The sequence below is a fragment of the Thamnophis sirtalis genome, unplaced genomic scaffold (assembly GCF_051295495.1).
Source record: "Thamnophis sirtalis isolate CommonGarterSnake01/CBP01778 unplaced genomic scaffold, rThaSir2_p1.2 scaffold_13, whole genome shotgun sequence".
In the NCBI taxonomy this organism is placed as follows: Eukaryota; Metazoa; Chordata; class Lepidosauria; order Squamata; family Natricidae; genus Thamnophis; species Thamnophis sirtalis.
Genome location: NW_028261393.1, coordinates 2,055,441 through 2,070,737, shown reverse-complemented (window position 1 = coordinate 2,070,737; position 15,297 = coordinate 2,055,441). Strand labels below are relative to the sequence as shown.

General features: G+C 53.5%; 2 protein-coding genes across 3 annotated transcripts; both read left to right on the top strand.

The window, feature by feature from the left end:
- Window positions 1–1,531: 1,531 nt before the first annotated feature.
- MYPOP (Myb related transcription factor, partner of profilin) lies at window positions 1,532–5,949 on the top strand. 2 transcript variants are annotated; one of them, XM_087727436.1, is made up of 2 exons: window positions 1,532–1,991; window positions 4,865–5,949. In XM_087727436.1, the coding sequence occupies exons 1-2, from the start codon at window positions 1,538–1,540 to the stop codon at window positions 5,491–5,493; spliced, it is 1,083 nt and encodes a 360-aa protein (XP_087583562.1). In that variant the 5' UTR covers window positions 1,532–1,537; the 3' UTR covers window positions 5,494–5,949. The 2 variants fall into 2 exon arrangements, with proteins under 2 accessions (XP_087583562.1, XP_087583561.1); XM_087727435.1 differs by having other exon boundaries at window positions 4,856–5,949.
- A 3,466-nt stretch (window positions 5,950–9,415) lies between these two features.
- IRF2BP1 (interferon regulatory factor 2 binding protein 1) lies at window positions 9,416–13,108 on the top strand. Its single transcript, XM_014052649.2, has one exon. It carries the CDS (start codon window positions 9,655–9,657, stop codon window positions 11,470–11,472), a length of 1,818 nt encoding a protein of 605 aa, XP_013908124.2. The 5' UTR covers window positions 9,416–9,654; the 3' UTR covers window positions 11,473–13,108.
- The last annotated feature ends 2,189 nt before the right edge of the window (window positions 13,109–15,297 follow it).

Sequence of the window (15,297 nt, the reverse complement as noted above, 5' to 3'; positions counted from 1 at the left end):
GCTTGCAGTGTTCCGGGGTCGCATGATCCATTTTTGCGACTTTCTGGCAAGCAAAGACAATGGGGAAGCCAGATTCACTTAACAACCGTGATACTAATTTGACAGCTGCAGTGATTCGCTTAACAAATGTGGCAAGGAAGGGCTGTAAAATTCTGGGGTCAACTGTGGTCTTAAGTCAATAACTACCTCTATGCATCTATCTGTCCTTCCTTCCTTCCATCCATCCATCTTTAATATATAGTTAAGCAAAACAAAGTTGAACGCAAAGTTAAAATGCATTTGTTAAAACATGACCGTCTATGAGTGAGGAGCACCTTAAATACAGATACTAATCCAGTGTTTCTCAAACTTGGTAACTTGAAGCTGTGTGAACTTCAACTCCCAGAATTCCCGAGCAGAATTCTGGGAGTTGAAGTCGACAAAGCGTCCAGTTGTCATGGTTGAAAAAAAAGGGGGGGGGCTCTATATAGTCAATTTAAGAACATCTGAAATGACAAAACCGGATCGCAGCCTAGAATGGAGTCGGTTTGCAGGCTAGTCTGCTCCAGCACTGCCACCTGCTGGTCGTTTGCCCAACGACAGGCCAATGAATTTTTTGTTTTATTTCGTTTAATTATTTATTTTAGCATCTTCCCAGGATCCCCAAAGACGGGGAGATGGGGACCAAAGAAGACCGGCTTGGTCCCTTGGCTGAAGATCAACTAGAGGAGATGAAAGGGAACTTGGATTCCCATCAGCAGAGAGACTCAGTCTGCAAAAGCAAATGACAAAACCCCAACCCCCCATCCCCAAAGGGTTAACCCCCCCCTAGAACTAGGGGGAGGGGGTGCCTTTTTTGTCCCACTGGGAAGGGGGGGGGAAGAGAGGTGGCCAAGAGTGCCCCCACTTGGGGCCTTGTGACCCAGAGTGTTGTTCGTGCTCCAAATTGGCGGCGGCAGCAGCAGGCTTTGGGGCTGGCCGGAGGAGGCAAGGGGGGGGGCAGGCAGCAGGCCACGGTTGCTATGGAAACCGCTCGGCTGCCCCCGTGGCCTGCTGGGAGTGCGGCTAAGCAGTGAGCATGCCCGAGGAGGAGGAGGAGGAGGAGGAGGAGGAAGAGGAGGAGAAGAGAGGGAGGGAGGAAGGCGAGAGAAAGAGAGAGGCTGGCATCAGATGGAGCCGGGCAGCCTTGAGTGGACATTCATGGAGAGCTGGGAGGCCTGAAGGAGAGAGCAGCCCCCAGGGAGCCTCTGGTGAAGCAGAGGGACCCAGCAGCCAGGCTGCCCCACTCCCATTGCTTTCTTCTTGGGGGGGGTCCCCTGTGCCAGCCTGCAGGCTGCCAGGCTCCCGCCAGCGATGCCTGAAGGAGCTTTCCACTTGCTCCCTGGAGCAGCAGAACCAGCCTCAGCTGCTGCTCCCTCACCTGTCACTGCCAGCCCCACAGCCCCCAGGTAAGACCCCTGGCAGTGCCCACCATCCTCACCCGATTGCCAGGAGCCAGGCAGGAGGGTCCCGAGGCCAGGAGCCCCCTCCCCCTTAAGAAGGGATCCGGTGTCTGGGGATGTCTGGGGAGAGCGAGGAGATCACCCGTCTTCGCAAACCACGTTTCTCGTACGAGGAGAACCAGATCCTGATCCAGGAAGTGCGAGCCAACTATGGCAAGCTTTACGGCACCCAGAGCCGGCGGGTGACGGTGGCCGAACGCCGGCGGGTCTGGGAGGGCATCGCCGGCAAGATCAATGGCATCACCAGCTGGAAGCGCACCGGCCAGGAGGTGCAGAAACGCTGGAATGACTTCAAGCGGCGCACCAAGGAGAAGCTGGCGCGGGTGCCCCACTCCACCCAGGGGACGGGCAACGCTGGCGACGAAGCCTTCTCAGCTGAAGAGGAGACGCTCTTCGCCATACTGGGGCCTGGCGTGATGCCAGGCCCAGGAGGGGCAGAGTCTGGGCTCTTGCAGGGCACAGCAGGCTTTGGGCCTCCTCGTTACCAACCGGCAGCTGAGCATGGTACAGGTGAGTAGCCGCGGTCCTGGGGCCAAAGAGTCAGTTGGGCATCGGTGGAGCAGGGAGACTCTGGGCCAACTTGTCAAGAGGTGGGTTGGCATTTGAAGCGGATTGGATTCCAGAGGATGGTGGAGGGGGAGAGAGAGAGACAGAATTCTGGGAATTGAAGTCCACAAGTCTTCAAGTTGCCAAGTTTGAAGACCTCTGAATCAGTGGTGGGTTTCAAAAAAATTTTTCGAACCTACTCTGTGGGTGTGGCCTCCTTTGTGGGAGTGGCTTGCTGGCCATGTGACCTGGTGGGAGTGGCTTGCCAGCCATGTGTTTTCTCTCTCTCTCTCTCTCTTTCCTTCCTTTTGTCTCTCTGTCCCTTTTTCCTTTTTTCCTTTCATCTCTCACTTGTTCTTTCTTTTTTCCTTATTTCTTTCTTTCTTCGTTTCTTCCTCTTCGTCTTCCTCTCTCTGTCAGTGGTGGGTTTCACCTCTTCTGTAGGTGTGGCCTGCTTTCCAGGTCCACTGGTGGAACCTCTTCTAACCGGTTCGGTAGATTTGACGAACCGGTTCTGCCGAACTGGTGCAAACTGGTAGGAACCCACCTCTGCCTCTGATCTAAGAGAATTCCAGAGTTGGAGGGGACCTCAGAGGTCCTCTTGTCCAACCCCTGCTCAGGCAAGAGACCCAACACCATTCCAGACAAGGAGCCGTCCAATCTTTTCTTAAAGTGATGGAGCACCCACAACCTCTGGAGGCATGGAGTTCCATGGATTAATTGTCCTCCCTGTCATGGAAATGTCTCCTTTCGTTCCAGGATGCTTCTCTCCTCGATTCGTTTCTGTTCGTTGCTTCTTATTCTTGCCCTCTGGGTCTTTGGAAAAGAAATCGACTCTTTCTTCTCTGCGGCAGCCCCTCAAATATTTGAACACTGTTTAATTAATCGTTGTTATTCCCTCCCTCTAACGCAGTGTTTCTCAACCTTGTCAACTTGAAGATGTGAATTTGAATTTGAATTTGGATTTATTAAAATTTATAGGCCGCCCTTTTCCCTGAGGGGACTCAGGGCGGCTCACAATCACAAGGAAGGGAAGTGCAACATCAAAAACAAAACAAAATGTGAACAAAGAAAAAATAGTAAAACACAACTTTCGTTCAACAATCAAACACTCGGGCGGGTGAATTAGGAACCTATCCCCAGGCCTGATGTCTGGACTTCAACTCCCAGAATTCCCCAGCAGTGGTTAGGACAGTGTTTCTCAACCTTGTCAACTTGAAGATGTCCGGACTTCAACTCCCAGAGTTTCCCCAGCCAGCATTCGCTGGCTGGGGAATTCTGGGAGTTGAAGTCCGGACATCTTCAAGTTGACAAGGTTGAGAAACACTGCTCTAACGTTTCACAGTGCCAGGCACTCCTGCTTCTTTTAATTCTTGGTGGTTGGGAACAGCTGCTTTGAAGGTTGCATTGGTTTTAAAATTGAAATTAAAATTAAATTAATGAATTTATATGCCGCCCAATCCCGAAGGACTCCAGGACTTTCAGCTGGTTTGTGACCAGAATAAGCGGTTTCACTTTTCTCTCCCCAAAAGGGTGAAAAAGACGGCCCTTTCCATATTTTGCTGTGGGGCAGGACAAGCCTTCCAGTTGTAGGGGCTTAAGGCAAAGTTTGGAGGCCAGCCACCTGCCCCTCCCTCCTCAACTCCCAATTTTTAAAGAGGCAACAGATGGGCCCATCTCTCCGTTGCGCCTAGCGCCACGGAAACGAAATATTCACTTCTGGCCAAGGAAATCTGCTGCAGCGGAACAGGCAAAAAAAAAAATATTCTGCGTGGTCCAAAGCCCTCCGTATAGTTAAATCAATGTCGATTTTACAAACTCTGCCGCAATTCTTTTTAAACTCTTTTTTCTAAAGTGTTGGATTAATAAACTCCTGTGTTTTTTTTTTTAATTCAGACAACCAAACCAAGAACAACATGTGGAGTTACTTCTGAGTAACTGTTGTTATTGTTCCCCATCTATAGACAGAATCTTGCCGGGCTAAAGTAAGTGGTAAAGAGGCTGATGATACCTAATTGGGTCATGAAATATCTGCAAGAAAGCCACCAATTTCAGAGAGTACCAAGCACCATACAGTCGTCCTCCTCCTCCTCCTCCTCTCCACAAATCCCACTCCCTTCTAGCATTGAAGATGTTACCTAATAGGGTATTACATCTCTGCAAGAAACCACCAAGCTCAGAGAGCATTAAAGACCCATAGCTCTCTTCCTCCTCCTCCTCCTCCTCCTCCTCCTCCTCCTCCTCCTCCTCCTCTCCAGAAATCCCATTGCCTTCCAGCACTGATGATATTTCCTAAATGGCAATGAAACCTCTGCAAGGAAACAACCAAGCTCAGAGAGCATCAAAGACCCCATAGACCACCACCTCCTCCTCCTCCTCCTCCTCCTCCTCCTCCTCCCTCCTCTCCAGAAATCCCATTGCCTTCCAGCACTGATGATATTTCCTAAATGGGCAATGAAACCTCTGCAAGGAAACCACCAAGCTCAGAGAGCATCAAAGACCCATAGACCACCACCACCTCCTCCTCCTCCTCCTCCTCCTCCTCCTCTCCAGAATCCCATTGCCTTCCAGCACTGATGATATTTCCTAAATGGGCAATGAAACCTCTGCAAGGAAACAACCAAGCTCAGAGAGCACCAAGGACCCTAAACTAACCATTTGCACAACTCTAGATATATTCTGGGGAACTGTTAGGGAGGAGCCGTCTTCACCCCCTTTCGCTCACACAAGTTATCTAAACCTCACTGCCTCTTTCCCCTCTGAAATGCAGCCCCTCCCTCCTGGGAATCCAGACCGCATTCCACCCCAGTAACTCTCTCTCTCCTTAGCCCCTACAGATCTGCCCGCCAGGGCCAACGTCTCCAGCAGCCCAGAGACCTCTGTCCAGCCTTCATGCTTGCTGAAACCCAAGGAACGTGACTCACCAGCACCCCCTCCAGGCCAACCCTCGTCACTGCAGATTGTCCAGCTGGCACCGTCTCCATCCTGTCTAGGCTGCGGGCCACATCCCGAACACTCCCCGGGAGAGTTGTTGGGCACCACTCCCTGCCCTTCGATTTCACCACCTCTGCGGCGCCGACGTGCCCACCTGGAGCTGCCTGTTGAGCCCTCTCTGGACTTCCTTCAGGCTCAGAGGGAGACGGCCGCAGCCATCCGGGAGCTGACCTACACCCTGCGGCAAGGCCTGGAACGGCTCACGGACGTGGTGGCGGCACTGCTGCCCCTCCTTCCAGCTTTGCCAAACGGCCTGCTGCCCCCACATGGGGAATACGGTCTCCCCATGGCAACCCCGGGCACAGAGACTGCCCCTGCTCGGGAGGGAGGGCCTGCCAAATCAGAGCTATCTCCACGGCAGGAACAGCCCGGGACTGAAAGGGGTTCATCTCCCAATCGGCCCCCTCTGGCACAGAAGCGAAAGAAGGGGACCCCAACTCGGAAACGCAGAGGACGTTGGAAGAATTTGTGAGCATCAGGCACAGATGTGCTTCCACCACACCCAAAAAGGAAGGGCAGAGGGGGGGGCTGCTCCCCTGGGATGGCTGTTTCAGTCTCGCTCTCCATTTTCCCACAGGGAGGGCGAGCTGGAGCCCTCTGCGCTACCCCCACTTCCGACGCCATGATGGCAGCGCCAGGGGCCATACTCCATGCCAGTCCCTGAGGTCACCTCTGCTGATTTTTGTGGTCCAAGCATAACCACCAACATTTATTCCACGCCCGGTGGGCTGCCATGCACCGCTGCCCACTTCTCCATTCATGGAATGTCAGTCTTCAATTCCAAAGGGGAAGTTTGCTGGGGGGGAAAAATCAGAAAAAAATAGATAGGCCCATATAGGACAAGCAGTCCTCGACTTATGATCATAACCGAGCCTAAACTTTCCGTTGCTAAGTGAGACATTCCTGAGGTGCACCGCTGTATGACCTCGCTTGCCACGGCTGTGAAGTGAGCCTCTACAGTGGTTGAAGTGAGTAAAGTGAATCTGGCCTCCCGGTCGATTTTGCTGGTCGCAAATGGGGATCACGTGACCTGAGAATCCCACAGCCATCATAAATAAGGGAAAGTTGCCAAGCGTCCTGAATTTTCAGCAAGTGACCACGGTTGTGTGAAAAACAGTCATTGCTTCCTTTTTTCACTCCGAATGGTCACTAAACAAACTGTTGTAAGTCGAGGACTGGTCGGATTGCTTAGTGCAGGGGTGTCCAAACATGGAAACTTTAAAACTTGTGGACTTCAACACCCAGAATCCCCAGAATTCCGGGTGTTGAATTCTATAGCTGGCTGGGGGATTCTGGGAGTTGAAGTCCACTAGTCTTAAAGTTGCCAAGATTGGATGGAAATTAAATCACCTAGTTTTTAGTTTCTGACTCCAAATCAGGAGTGTTTAAGCCTAGCAACGTTAAGATGGATGGACTTCAATTCCCAGAATTCCCTGGGGCTGGGGCTGGCTGGGGAATTCTGGGAGTTGAAGTCCACAAGTCTTAAAGTTGCCAAGTTTGGATACTCCTGGCTTAGTGAGACCCAGGGCTCTGGCAGTTCTGTTCCCACAATGCAACAGGTCGTATTCGCTCCGTCCTACCCTATGGGGAGGTTGGTCCAGGCAGGCCCCATTTAGTCTGCCCCATTGCCAGAAAACAAACTTAACTTTGGGTTAAGTTTCAGGCCAGGTCAGAAGCCCGAAGATCCCTGGAGCATCGCAAGAGAAGGAAACCCGTGGCAATCAATGCCTTTGGTGGCACTAGATTCCCTCTGGTGGAAGCTCAATAAAATATTTTCATACGATGAGCAGATCTCTCAGGGGATTTGTTAAGTTCTTACTTGTGAACACCTGTGACACACCAGCGGCGAGCAAGGAGGGGGGCAGGCGTGGAAGGGGGAGTTCCGCTTTCTGGCGCACGCCTTTGTAAGATGCAAAAGGGATAAAGTCAGTCGTTTAAGACAGTGTTTCTCAACCTTGGCGACTTTAAGTCCTGTGGACTTCAACTCCCAGAATTCCCCAGCCAGCTCTGCTGGCTGGGGGATTCTGGGAGTTGAAGTCCACAGGACTTAAAGTTGCCAAGGTTGAGAAAAACTGGTTTAAGAAATATTAAGAAACCCCACCCCCCCAAAAAAGGGGGGAAATGTTTCATACTGCTGGTTTTGCTCATAGAGGTAGTCCTTGACTTGCGACCCCAACGGGGACAGGAATTTCCACTGCTCAGCGGGATAATACCGAACTTAACCAGTAGCATTGTTGTTGCTCACTATCGTCATCAGTAGCGCTGATGATGTTACCTACTTGGGTGATGAAACGTCTGGAAGGAACTGAGCTCAAGGAGCAATAAGGACCCCACAATTGCTGTCCTCCTGCTGCTACTCTTCGCCCCCTCCTCCTGCTCTCCACAAATCCCTTCTAGCACTGATGATGTTATCTAGTTGGGTCATGAAACGTCTGCAAGAAAACCACCAAAGCTCAGGGAGCACCAAGGACCCCACAGCTCTCTCCTTCCTCCTCCTCCTCCTCCTCTCCAAACCCCATTCCTTTCTAGCCCTGATAATGTTACCTAGTTGGGTCATGAAATGTCTGCAAGGAAATCCCCCAAGCCCAGGGAGCACCAACAACCCCTCATTTCAACCCTGAGCTCCCCAAATTCTCTTCTATTGGAGTCCTTCATTTGCAATGAAGGGAGGCAGACAGGCTCTGGCCATCTGTTGGTCTGGCTGAGGCTTCTGGAGAAAGATGCCCTCCCCTCCAGCCATCGGGCACTGCCACGGGACCATTTCGGATGGCACAGAGGCTTCAAATCTATGAAAGGCTCTTTGCAAAGCCCATCCAGGGGTTGCGGAGGCTCCATCCAGCCCAGTCTCCTGGGAAACCACTAGCTGTGTGATTACAATATTTCAGTGCTCTTTCCAAAGACCCACAAACTAGATGTAAAAAAAATAAAATAACTGTGTAAGAGGAAAAATTGGTGGTGGGTTCCCAAATAAAAAGCAACAAGGGGTTTTGAATGGCTGCCTTGGTGTCTGGAAGGGAAGGGATGCCTGCTTGAATATCCCCCCCCCCGCTTTTGCACCCCCCCCCCATGGGGGCTTCTGGGTACTGCCAATTGCCACCATTCAATGCCATTCTTGCAGAATTTACAGATTCGGATTATTTGGGAGCTGGAGAAAATTTTCTCTAGGAGTTGAAGTCCCCCCTCCCACATCTCACAGTTGCAAAATTTGTAAAAACACTGGGTTAAACAATGCTGGTTCTATGCTCCGCACGCCAACCGCATTCTCTCCGTTAATCATTGCAAGGATGCCAGCTCTCTGGCTGAAAGTAAACCCCGGAACTTGCTCTGGCTGGGCGAAAAGGAACAAGAGGCTGCATCTTCACTGGTTCTTCCTTGTGGATTTTATGGTGATTTTTTTTCAATTTTTCTCCCTGCCTGTCGAGAACCCCCTTAGCAGCACCCCACCAACTAGTTGAACTTTGAACTGCAGCGGAAGGGGAGGGTGATTTGCAAAAGGGGAGGGGAAGAGGAAGTGGTGCAGCCGGAAATGCACCACAGCTCAACATCCGGGGCTTCTTAGCCGCTTTGCCAAGTGGGTAATGTGTTTTCCCTTTTCCTTAACAATGAAAAGCCCAGTTAACTCTTTCTTGGATCTTGGGTATCTTACGCAGCTTTTGGAGGGGCAGAGATTTATATCCTGGGCCTCGGAACCTTCGCCTGCAGCCCAACAAGCGGTGGGGGCAGGACTACCCAGGATAAAAGTTGAAAATTAAACCTGTGATCTACAGGGAAAGCGGTTCTCTGAATCGGTCTTTCTGCAATAGTTGAGAGGCATGATTTGGGCATCTGGAACATCTGGAAGGGAAGGGAGAAAGTGGGGGTTCCTTAGTTCCTGGGAAAAAGAAGCTGTTCTAATATCGACACCCCAAATTCATTGCTTTGTTAATTATTAAATTTGTTTGCTTCCCATCTCGTGAGATTGACTTGCTTTAATCGATTGAGCATTGGGAGCAAAAGGACACCTCTGCGGAGGATGCAATGATACTACGTGGTGCTGCCAGTTGTCCACTCCATCCTCCCTGTGGAGTGGCTGCTACATCCGTCATCTGTTGCAGTTGGGCAACCCGCTCCCACCATCCTCTTAAGGGTTTTCACTGCAGGGGTCTCTACACTTTGGCAACTTGTGGACTTCAAGTTGTGGCTGCATGTCTGCTAGGGAATTCTGGGAGTTGAAGTCCACAAGTCTTCAAGTTGCCAAGTTTGGGGACCCCTGCTCCAAAGGCATCCTCGATTTTGAAAGTCTCAGCAATCCGGCCATCAAAGCGCAGCGGGTCCTTTAAGAGCGCCCCCCCCCCCCAACCGCAATCCCAGCCCGCCTCTCATTCCAGGACTACATCTCCCGACAGGCTTCGCGAGGGACTTATGTAAGTTTCTCCATGTAGGAGGGCAGGCGAGAGAGGGGATTCCCCCCCTTTTTTTTCCTCCCTCTTCGCCTCGTCTGCCTGCCTGCCTGCCCGCTCCGGCCTGCCTGCCTGCTTCCCCCGCCCCGCACGGAGCCCCTTCCAGGCGGCGAGGACCAGCTTCCCCCCCCCCTCGCCGGGCCGGTTGTTTGGGCGGCGTTTTCGGGGACCGGGGCGGGCGGGCGGCGGCCAAGATGTCTTCGGTGCAGGCGTCCCGCAGACAATGGTGCTACTTGTGCGACCTGCCCAAGATGCCCTGGGCCATGATCTGGGACTTCAGCGAGGCCGTCTGCCGGGGCTGCGTCAACTTCGAGGGCGCCGACCGCATCGAGCTGCTGATCGAGACGGCGCGGCAGCTGAAGCGCAGCCACGCCATGCCCGAGGGCCGTTCGCCGGGGCCGCCGGGCGCCAAGCAGGCCAAGGACGGCGGCGGAGCAGGAGGGACCGGGCTGGAGCGCTACGAGCGAGCCCGCCTGGCCGGCCCCGACTACGCGCTCAGCCCGCGCTTGCCCAACGGACTGGCCCGCGGCGGCGAGGAGGTGAGCGGCGGCGAAGGCAGCCGGCAGAGCCCGACGGCCCGGCGCGCTCTGGTGGGTCCTGCGCCGCCCGGGCTGGTGGCTCCGCCGGGGCTGATGCTGGCGGCGGCCGTGCGCCCCGCGCCGGCCCCTCTGCCCCTGGCCTCGCCGCTGCTGGGCGAGCTGGCCAAGCCGGCGTCGCGGGCGGGCTACGAGTACGAGAAGGAGAAGGCGCGGCACAGCGAGTGCCTGGCCGAGCTGAACGAGGCCATGCGGGCCCGCGCCGAGGAGTGGCACGGCAAGCCCAAGGCGGTGCGGGAGCAGCTGCTGGCGCTGTGCGGCTGCGCGCCCTTCACCGTCCGCTTCAAGAAGGACCACTCGCTCACCGGGCGCATCTTCGCCTTCGACGCCGCCGCCCGGCCGGGCTACGAGTACGAGCTGAAGCTCTTCGCCGAGTACCCGTGCGGCTCGGGCAACGTCTTCGCCGGGGTGCTGGCCGTGGCCAAGCAGATGTTCCAGGACTGCCTGAAGGAGCCCGGCAAGGTCCTGTCCTCGGGCTACAAGTACCTGGAGTACGAGAAGCGGCACGGCTCGGGCGACTGGCGCCTCCTGGCCGAGCTCTTCACCGAGGCCGTGCGCTACTTCCGCGAGCCGCCCGCGCCCGACGCGCTGCCCCAGCAGTTCCTCGACGGCTCCTCCGCCACCGGGCCGCCCAATGTGCTGCTGCGGGCCGCGCCCCCCGCCCGCCCGGGTTTGAGACGCCGCAAGGCTTCCCCGGAGCCCGAGGGGGAGCTGGCGGCCGGGAAGCTGACGGGCGAGGAGCAGCTACAGCAGCGCCAGCACTGGCTGCCCCCGGGATCCTCCACCGGGCTCTACCCGCCCCCGGGCCTGGCTCACCTGCCCGCCCAAGCCGGCCTGCCCGAGGGCTCCCTCCGCAACGACCCCTCGCCCATCACGGCTCTGAAGAACGTGGCCGACACGCTGGGCGGCAAGGAGCTCAACCCCGTGCACTCCACCACCGCCCGGCAGAACAGCACCAGCCCGGCTTCGCCAGCCGCCTCGGGACCCCACCGCCTGGTGCCCCGCAATGGAGAGCCGGGCCAAGCAGCCACCACCACCACCTCTTCTTCCTCCTCCTCTTCCTCCTCGTCTTCGTCCTCCGGAGCCCACTCTTCCGGGGCGGCCGAGCCCAGCGGCACCCAGAGCGCCCCCGACTCCTCCGGAGGGGCTGGCAGCGCCCCGCTCTGCTGCACCATCTGCCACGAGCGGCTGGAGGACACCCACTTTGTGCAGTGCCCGTCGATGCCGGGCCACAAGTTCTGCTTCCCCTGTTCACGGGATTTCATTAAAGCCCAAGGAGCTGCGGGCGAGGTGTATTGCCCCAGCGGGGAGAAGTGCCCCCTGGTGGGCTCCAACGTGCCCTGGGCCTTCATGCAGGGCGAGATCGCCACCATCCTCGCGGGGGACGTCAAAGTAAAAAAGGAGCGCGATCCGTGAAGGCGGCCGAGAGGAGCGGCTGCGATCCGGGACGGTGTGCCACGGGACGCCCCCTACCAACGTTGGTTCCTGCAGCCAGGGCAGGGACTGGAGTAACTTATTGCCTCTCTGACATCCTCTGCAACCCGCTGCGGACTTGGGGGGGCCTGTATATAATTCTATTTTTTAAATCCTATTTCCATAGCCAGCTTATATCTGAAGTCACATCTACGTAACCTACTACAGGGGTGGGGAGGGGTGGGTGGTGGGTGGATGGACTACTCACTTGTGGGATGGGGAGACCGAAATGCGGGGTTGACGAGCTTGCCGGATGCATTTCAGAAGTTTCTTGGGGCATCCTGCTCGCCGTGAAGATGCTACGCCCCCTTTTTCTCCGATGTCTTGATGTTTGACTCTTTCCCGAACCAGAACACTTTCCCAGCCCCACATGGGTCCCTTAGGTGCTATTTAATCCTGGTTGAAGCTTCACTTTCTCACGTTCCCCCATTCCACTGCATTGGGAGGCCTCCTCCCCGTTGTGGGGGGTCAGTCTCCGTACGTGTCGTTCTCACGGCCATCACAGCCCATCACTGGACACCGTTCTGAATCTGTGCACCTTTGTTGGGAAGTTCAGAAGTCTGCTGTGTGGATCCAGGGAAGGGAAGGAGGCATGCTGTGTGGGGATGGTTGGAGGGGGAGAAGGAGAAACAGGGCCGGGGGAAATTCGGGGGAAGCAGTGTGGCAGGAGGAAGAGAGGGATGGACAAAGTGCCTCGCGTGTTGATCTTCAGTTAGGCGGTGGGGGGGGTATTTTTCATACCAAAAGACTAAGCATGCACGCCAAAAATAAGGGTGGTTTTTGTTGTTGTTAAAATGCATAATTTGTCAGGTGGGAGAGAGGAGAGAAAGTCCTAGAAAGGCCAGGATTGAGAGAGGTGTGCGGAGGAAAACACGGAATATGGACCTAATCCGCTGCAATTTCCTTTCTGCTGCACAAGCTCCCTTGAAAGAATAAGAGAAGAAGAGAGAATACCTCTTCAGGTGTATTCCTATCTTAAAGATGAGCTGGGCTTCCACACCCATGCTCCTCAGCCAGCCGAGGCTGGGAATAATGGGCACAGGGGTTCAGATTGGATGAGGAGGCTGCTCTGGGGTGCTGTGCGTTTTATCCTTGCTCAGGATGGCACTGGGCAAAAAAAAATCCAACAACCCACAAGTTCAGTTCTGCTTCCTTGCCTCCTCCAGAGGAATCCTGGGACAGAGGAGACTCTCCTGGCGGCCAGGAAAAAAATTGGATTCTTCATTAAAGAAGGGTGGCCATAAATCCATAAAGGGAGGGCGGAGGAATGGCACACGCAGTGTGATGGGATTTGGAGGTGCAGGGGACTAAAATACAGGCACCACCCCATAACCTCTGATGTGTGTGTGCGTGTGTGTGTGGTTCCACATCTGTTTCACTTGTCGGTAGTTCTGCTGACTTTGGTGTGTGTTTGTGTTGCAACGGGGGGGGGCGGGGGGAAGAGGTCAGAGGGGAGAAAATGTGGGGATCAGATTCCCACATTGAAAACTGGGGAGAGGGAGAGAGAGGGGGTTAAATTTGTTTTTGTATTTTCTTTTACTTGTCTCTGTCAATAAACTTGGTTATCTTTTTTCCCCCACGGATTCCTCTCCTTCTCCACTGTTGTGTGTCTGTGCATGTACTGACACACACAAACACACCTTATGTGCAGCTTTGCTGGTCATCTGAAGTTGCCCTTTATCAAATTTGTCAGGAAGGTGATGGCAGGAGCTATGATGATGGGCCCCTGGTCTCTTATCACATTTCATGGACAATGCCCGAGTCCAGAAGGGATGGACGGTGGTGCCACCTAAAAGGCCATGTCACCAGCAAAACAGGCAGTTGTTGACAATCAACAATTTCACATAGCAAAGGGCGAAGGTGTAAGAGAATGATAAAATAACAAGAGTTGAAAGGGACCTTGGAGATCTTCTAGTCCAAGCAGGAGATTCATGCTAGCTGGGGAATTCTAGGAGTTGAAGTCCACAAGTCTTGAAGTTACCAAGGTTGGACACATTTGTCTTATTCTATTCCGGACAAATGGCTGCCCAGTCTTTTCTTGAAGACTTCCAGTAATGGCATCCTCACAATTTCAGAAGATTAATTGTTCACACTGTCAGGAAATTTCTCCTCAGTTTTAGGTTGAATCTCTCCTGGATAAGTTCCCATCTATTGCTTCTTGTTCTGCCTTCAGGTGTTTTGGAGCATAAGTTGACCCCCCTCTTCCTTGGGGCAGCCCCTCCTCAAATATTGGAACTCTTGCTGTCATGTCGTCCCTTGTCCTCCTCTTAGTTAGACCAGACATTCCCAATTCCCGCCACTATTCATCTAGAAGAGTTCATGGGGAACTGGAAGACCGGGCTACCCAAAGCTACCCTAGAAAAGGGAGAACCCCTCAGCCCCAGCTCATGAAGCTGCGATGCTCACCATGTTTCTCAACCTCAGCTCTGTTGCAAGGTGACCTCCCACCAAGAAGTGGCTTCTCCAGTTCAGACCTCTGAAAGCAGCAGTCTGAAAAGGCAACAGATGGAAGAAGAACTAGGAGTCTTCTCCCAGCCTCCTTGCTTGCCCACCTCCGTGCCCTTAAGCTGGGTCAGCTGAAGCCTTGGCAGATCCGGAGCATGTGAGTTCCTTCTCATCACTCCTCTGCAATCAAGCATCTATAGCAGGGCTCTCCAAACCTGGCCCCTTTAAGACTTGTGGCCTTTAAGACTTGTGGACTTCAACTCCCAGAATTCCCCAGCCAGCTATGGCTGGTTGGGGATTTTTGGGAGTTGAAGGACACGAGTCTTAAAAGTCTTGTGGAAACATTCTTTGGCTTATGCAATAGAAGGAGAGTCAGTGGAAGGAGTCCAAGAAAGCCCAAAATAAGAAGAACGGCACCAGCTTTTGTGACTAGCACACTTTCGTGAGCTGCAGCTAACTTTGTGAAGTCGCGTCACAACACCCATTGGTCAGGGCCAGGGGTTTGATCCATGGCGATAGCCGACCTCTTCCCTTTTTGACCCCTTCCTGGGGATGCCTCTATATTGAGCCATTTACAGTAGAGGAAGTCCTCAACCACCACAATTGAGCTCCAAATTTCCTTTGCTAAGCAAGACAGTCGTTAAGTGAGGTTTGCTCCATTTTCTGACCTTTCTTGCCACAGTTATTAAGTGGGTCACTGCAGAAATTAGGAACATGGTTGTTAAGTGAATCTGGCTGCCCCGTTGACTTGTCAGAAGGTGGCAAAACAAGATCACACGTCCCCAGGTCACTGCAATTGTCACAAATAGGAACCAGTTGCCAAGTGTCCCCCATTTTAATTAAGAAATCCTGGAGATGCTGCAACGGTCGTAAGTGTGAAAAATGATCATAAATCATTTTTTCAGTGCCATTGTAACTTCGAACAGACACAAAAGGAATGGTAGTAAGTCCAATCTCTTCTTAAAAACTTCCAGGGTTCGAGAATTCACAACTTCTGGATGCAAGGTGTTCCACTGGTTAATTGTTCTCCCTGTCAGGAAACTTCTCCTTAGATCTAGGTTGGATCCCTCCTTGATTAGTTTCCATCCGTTGCTGCTTCTCCTGCTTTGGAGAATCGGTGGACACCCCCCCTTCTTTGGGGCAGCCCCTCAAATATTGGAAGTCTGCTATCAGATCACCACGAATCCTCCTCTTCCTTAGAGCCAATATATCTCTGCTTGGTAAAGTAGGAATCACAGTAAGTACAATGTGAAATAAATTGAATATATCTGTAGACTGCAATATTTTTGTCCTTACCAAGTGGCCGGATACAAAACAGTAGCC

Coding starts and splice junctions, on each gene's coding strand:
- MYPOP (XM_087727435.1), top strand. CDS start 1,538: ATGTCTGGGGAGAGCGAGGAGATCACCCGTCTTCGCAAACCACGTTTC. Junction 1,992..4,855: donor GGCAGCTGAGCATGGTACAG/GTGAGTAGCCGC, acceptor CTCTCTCCTTAG/CCCCTACAGATCTGCCCGCC.
- IRF2BP1 (XM_014052649.2), top strand. CDS start 9,655: ATGTCTTCGGTGCAGGCGTCCCGCAGACAATGGTGCTACTTGTGCGAC.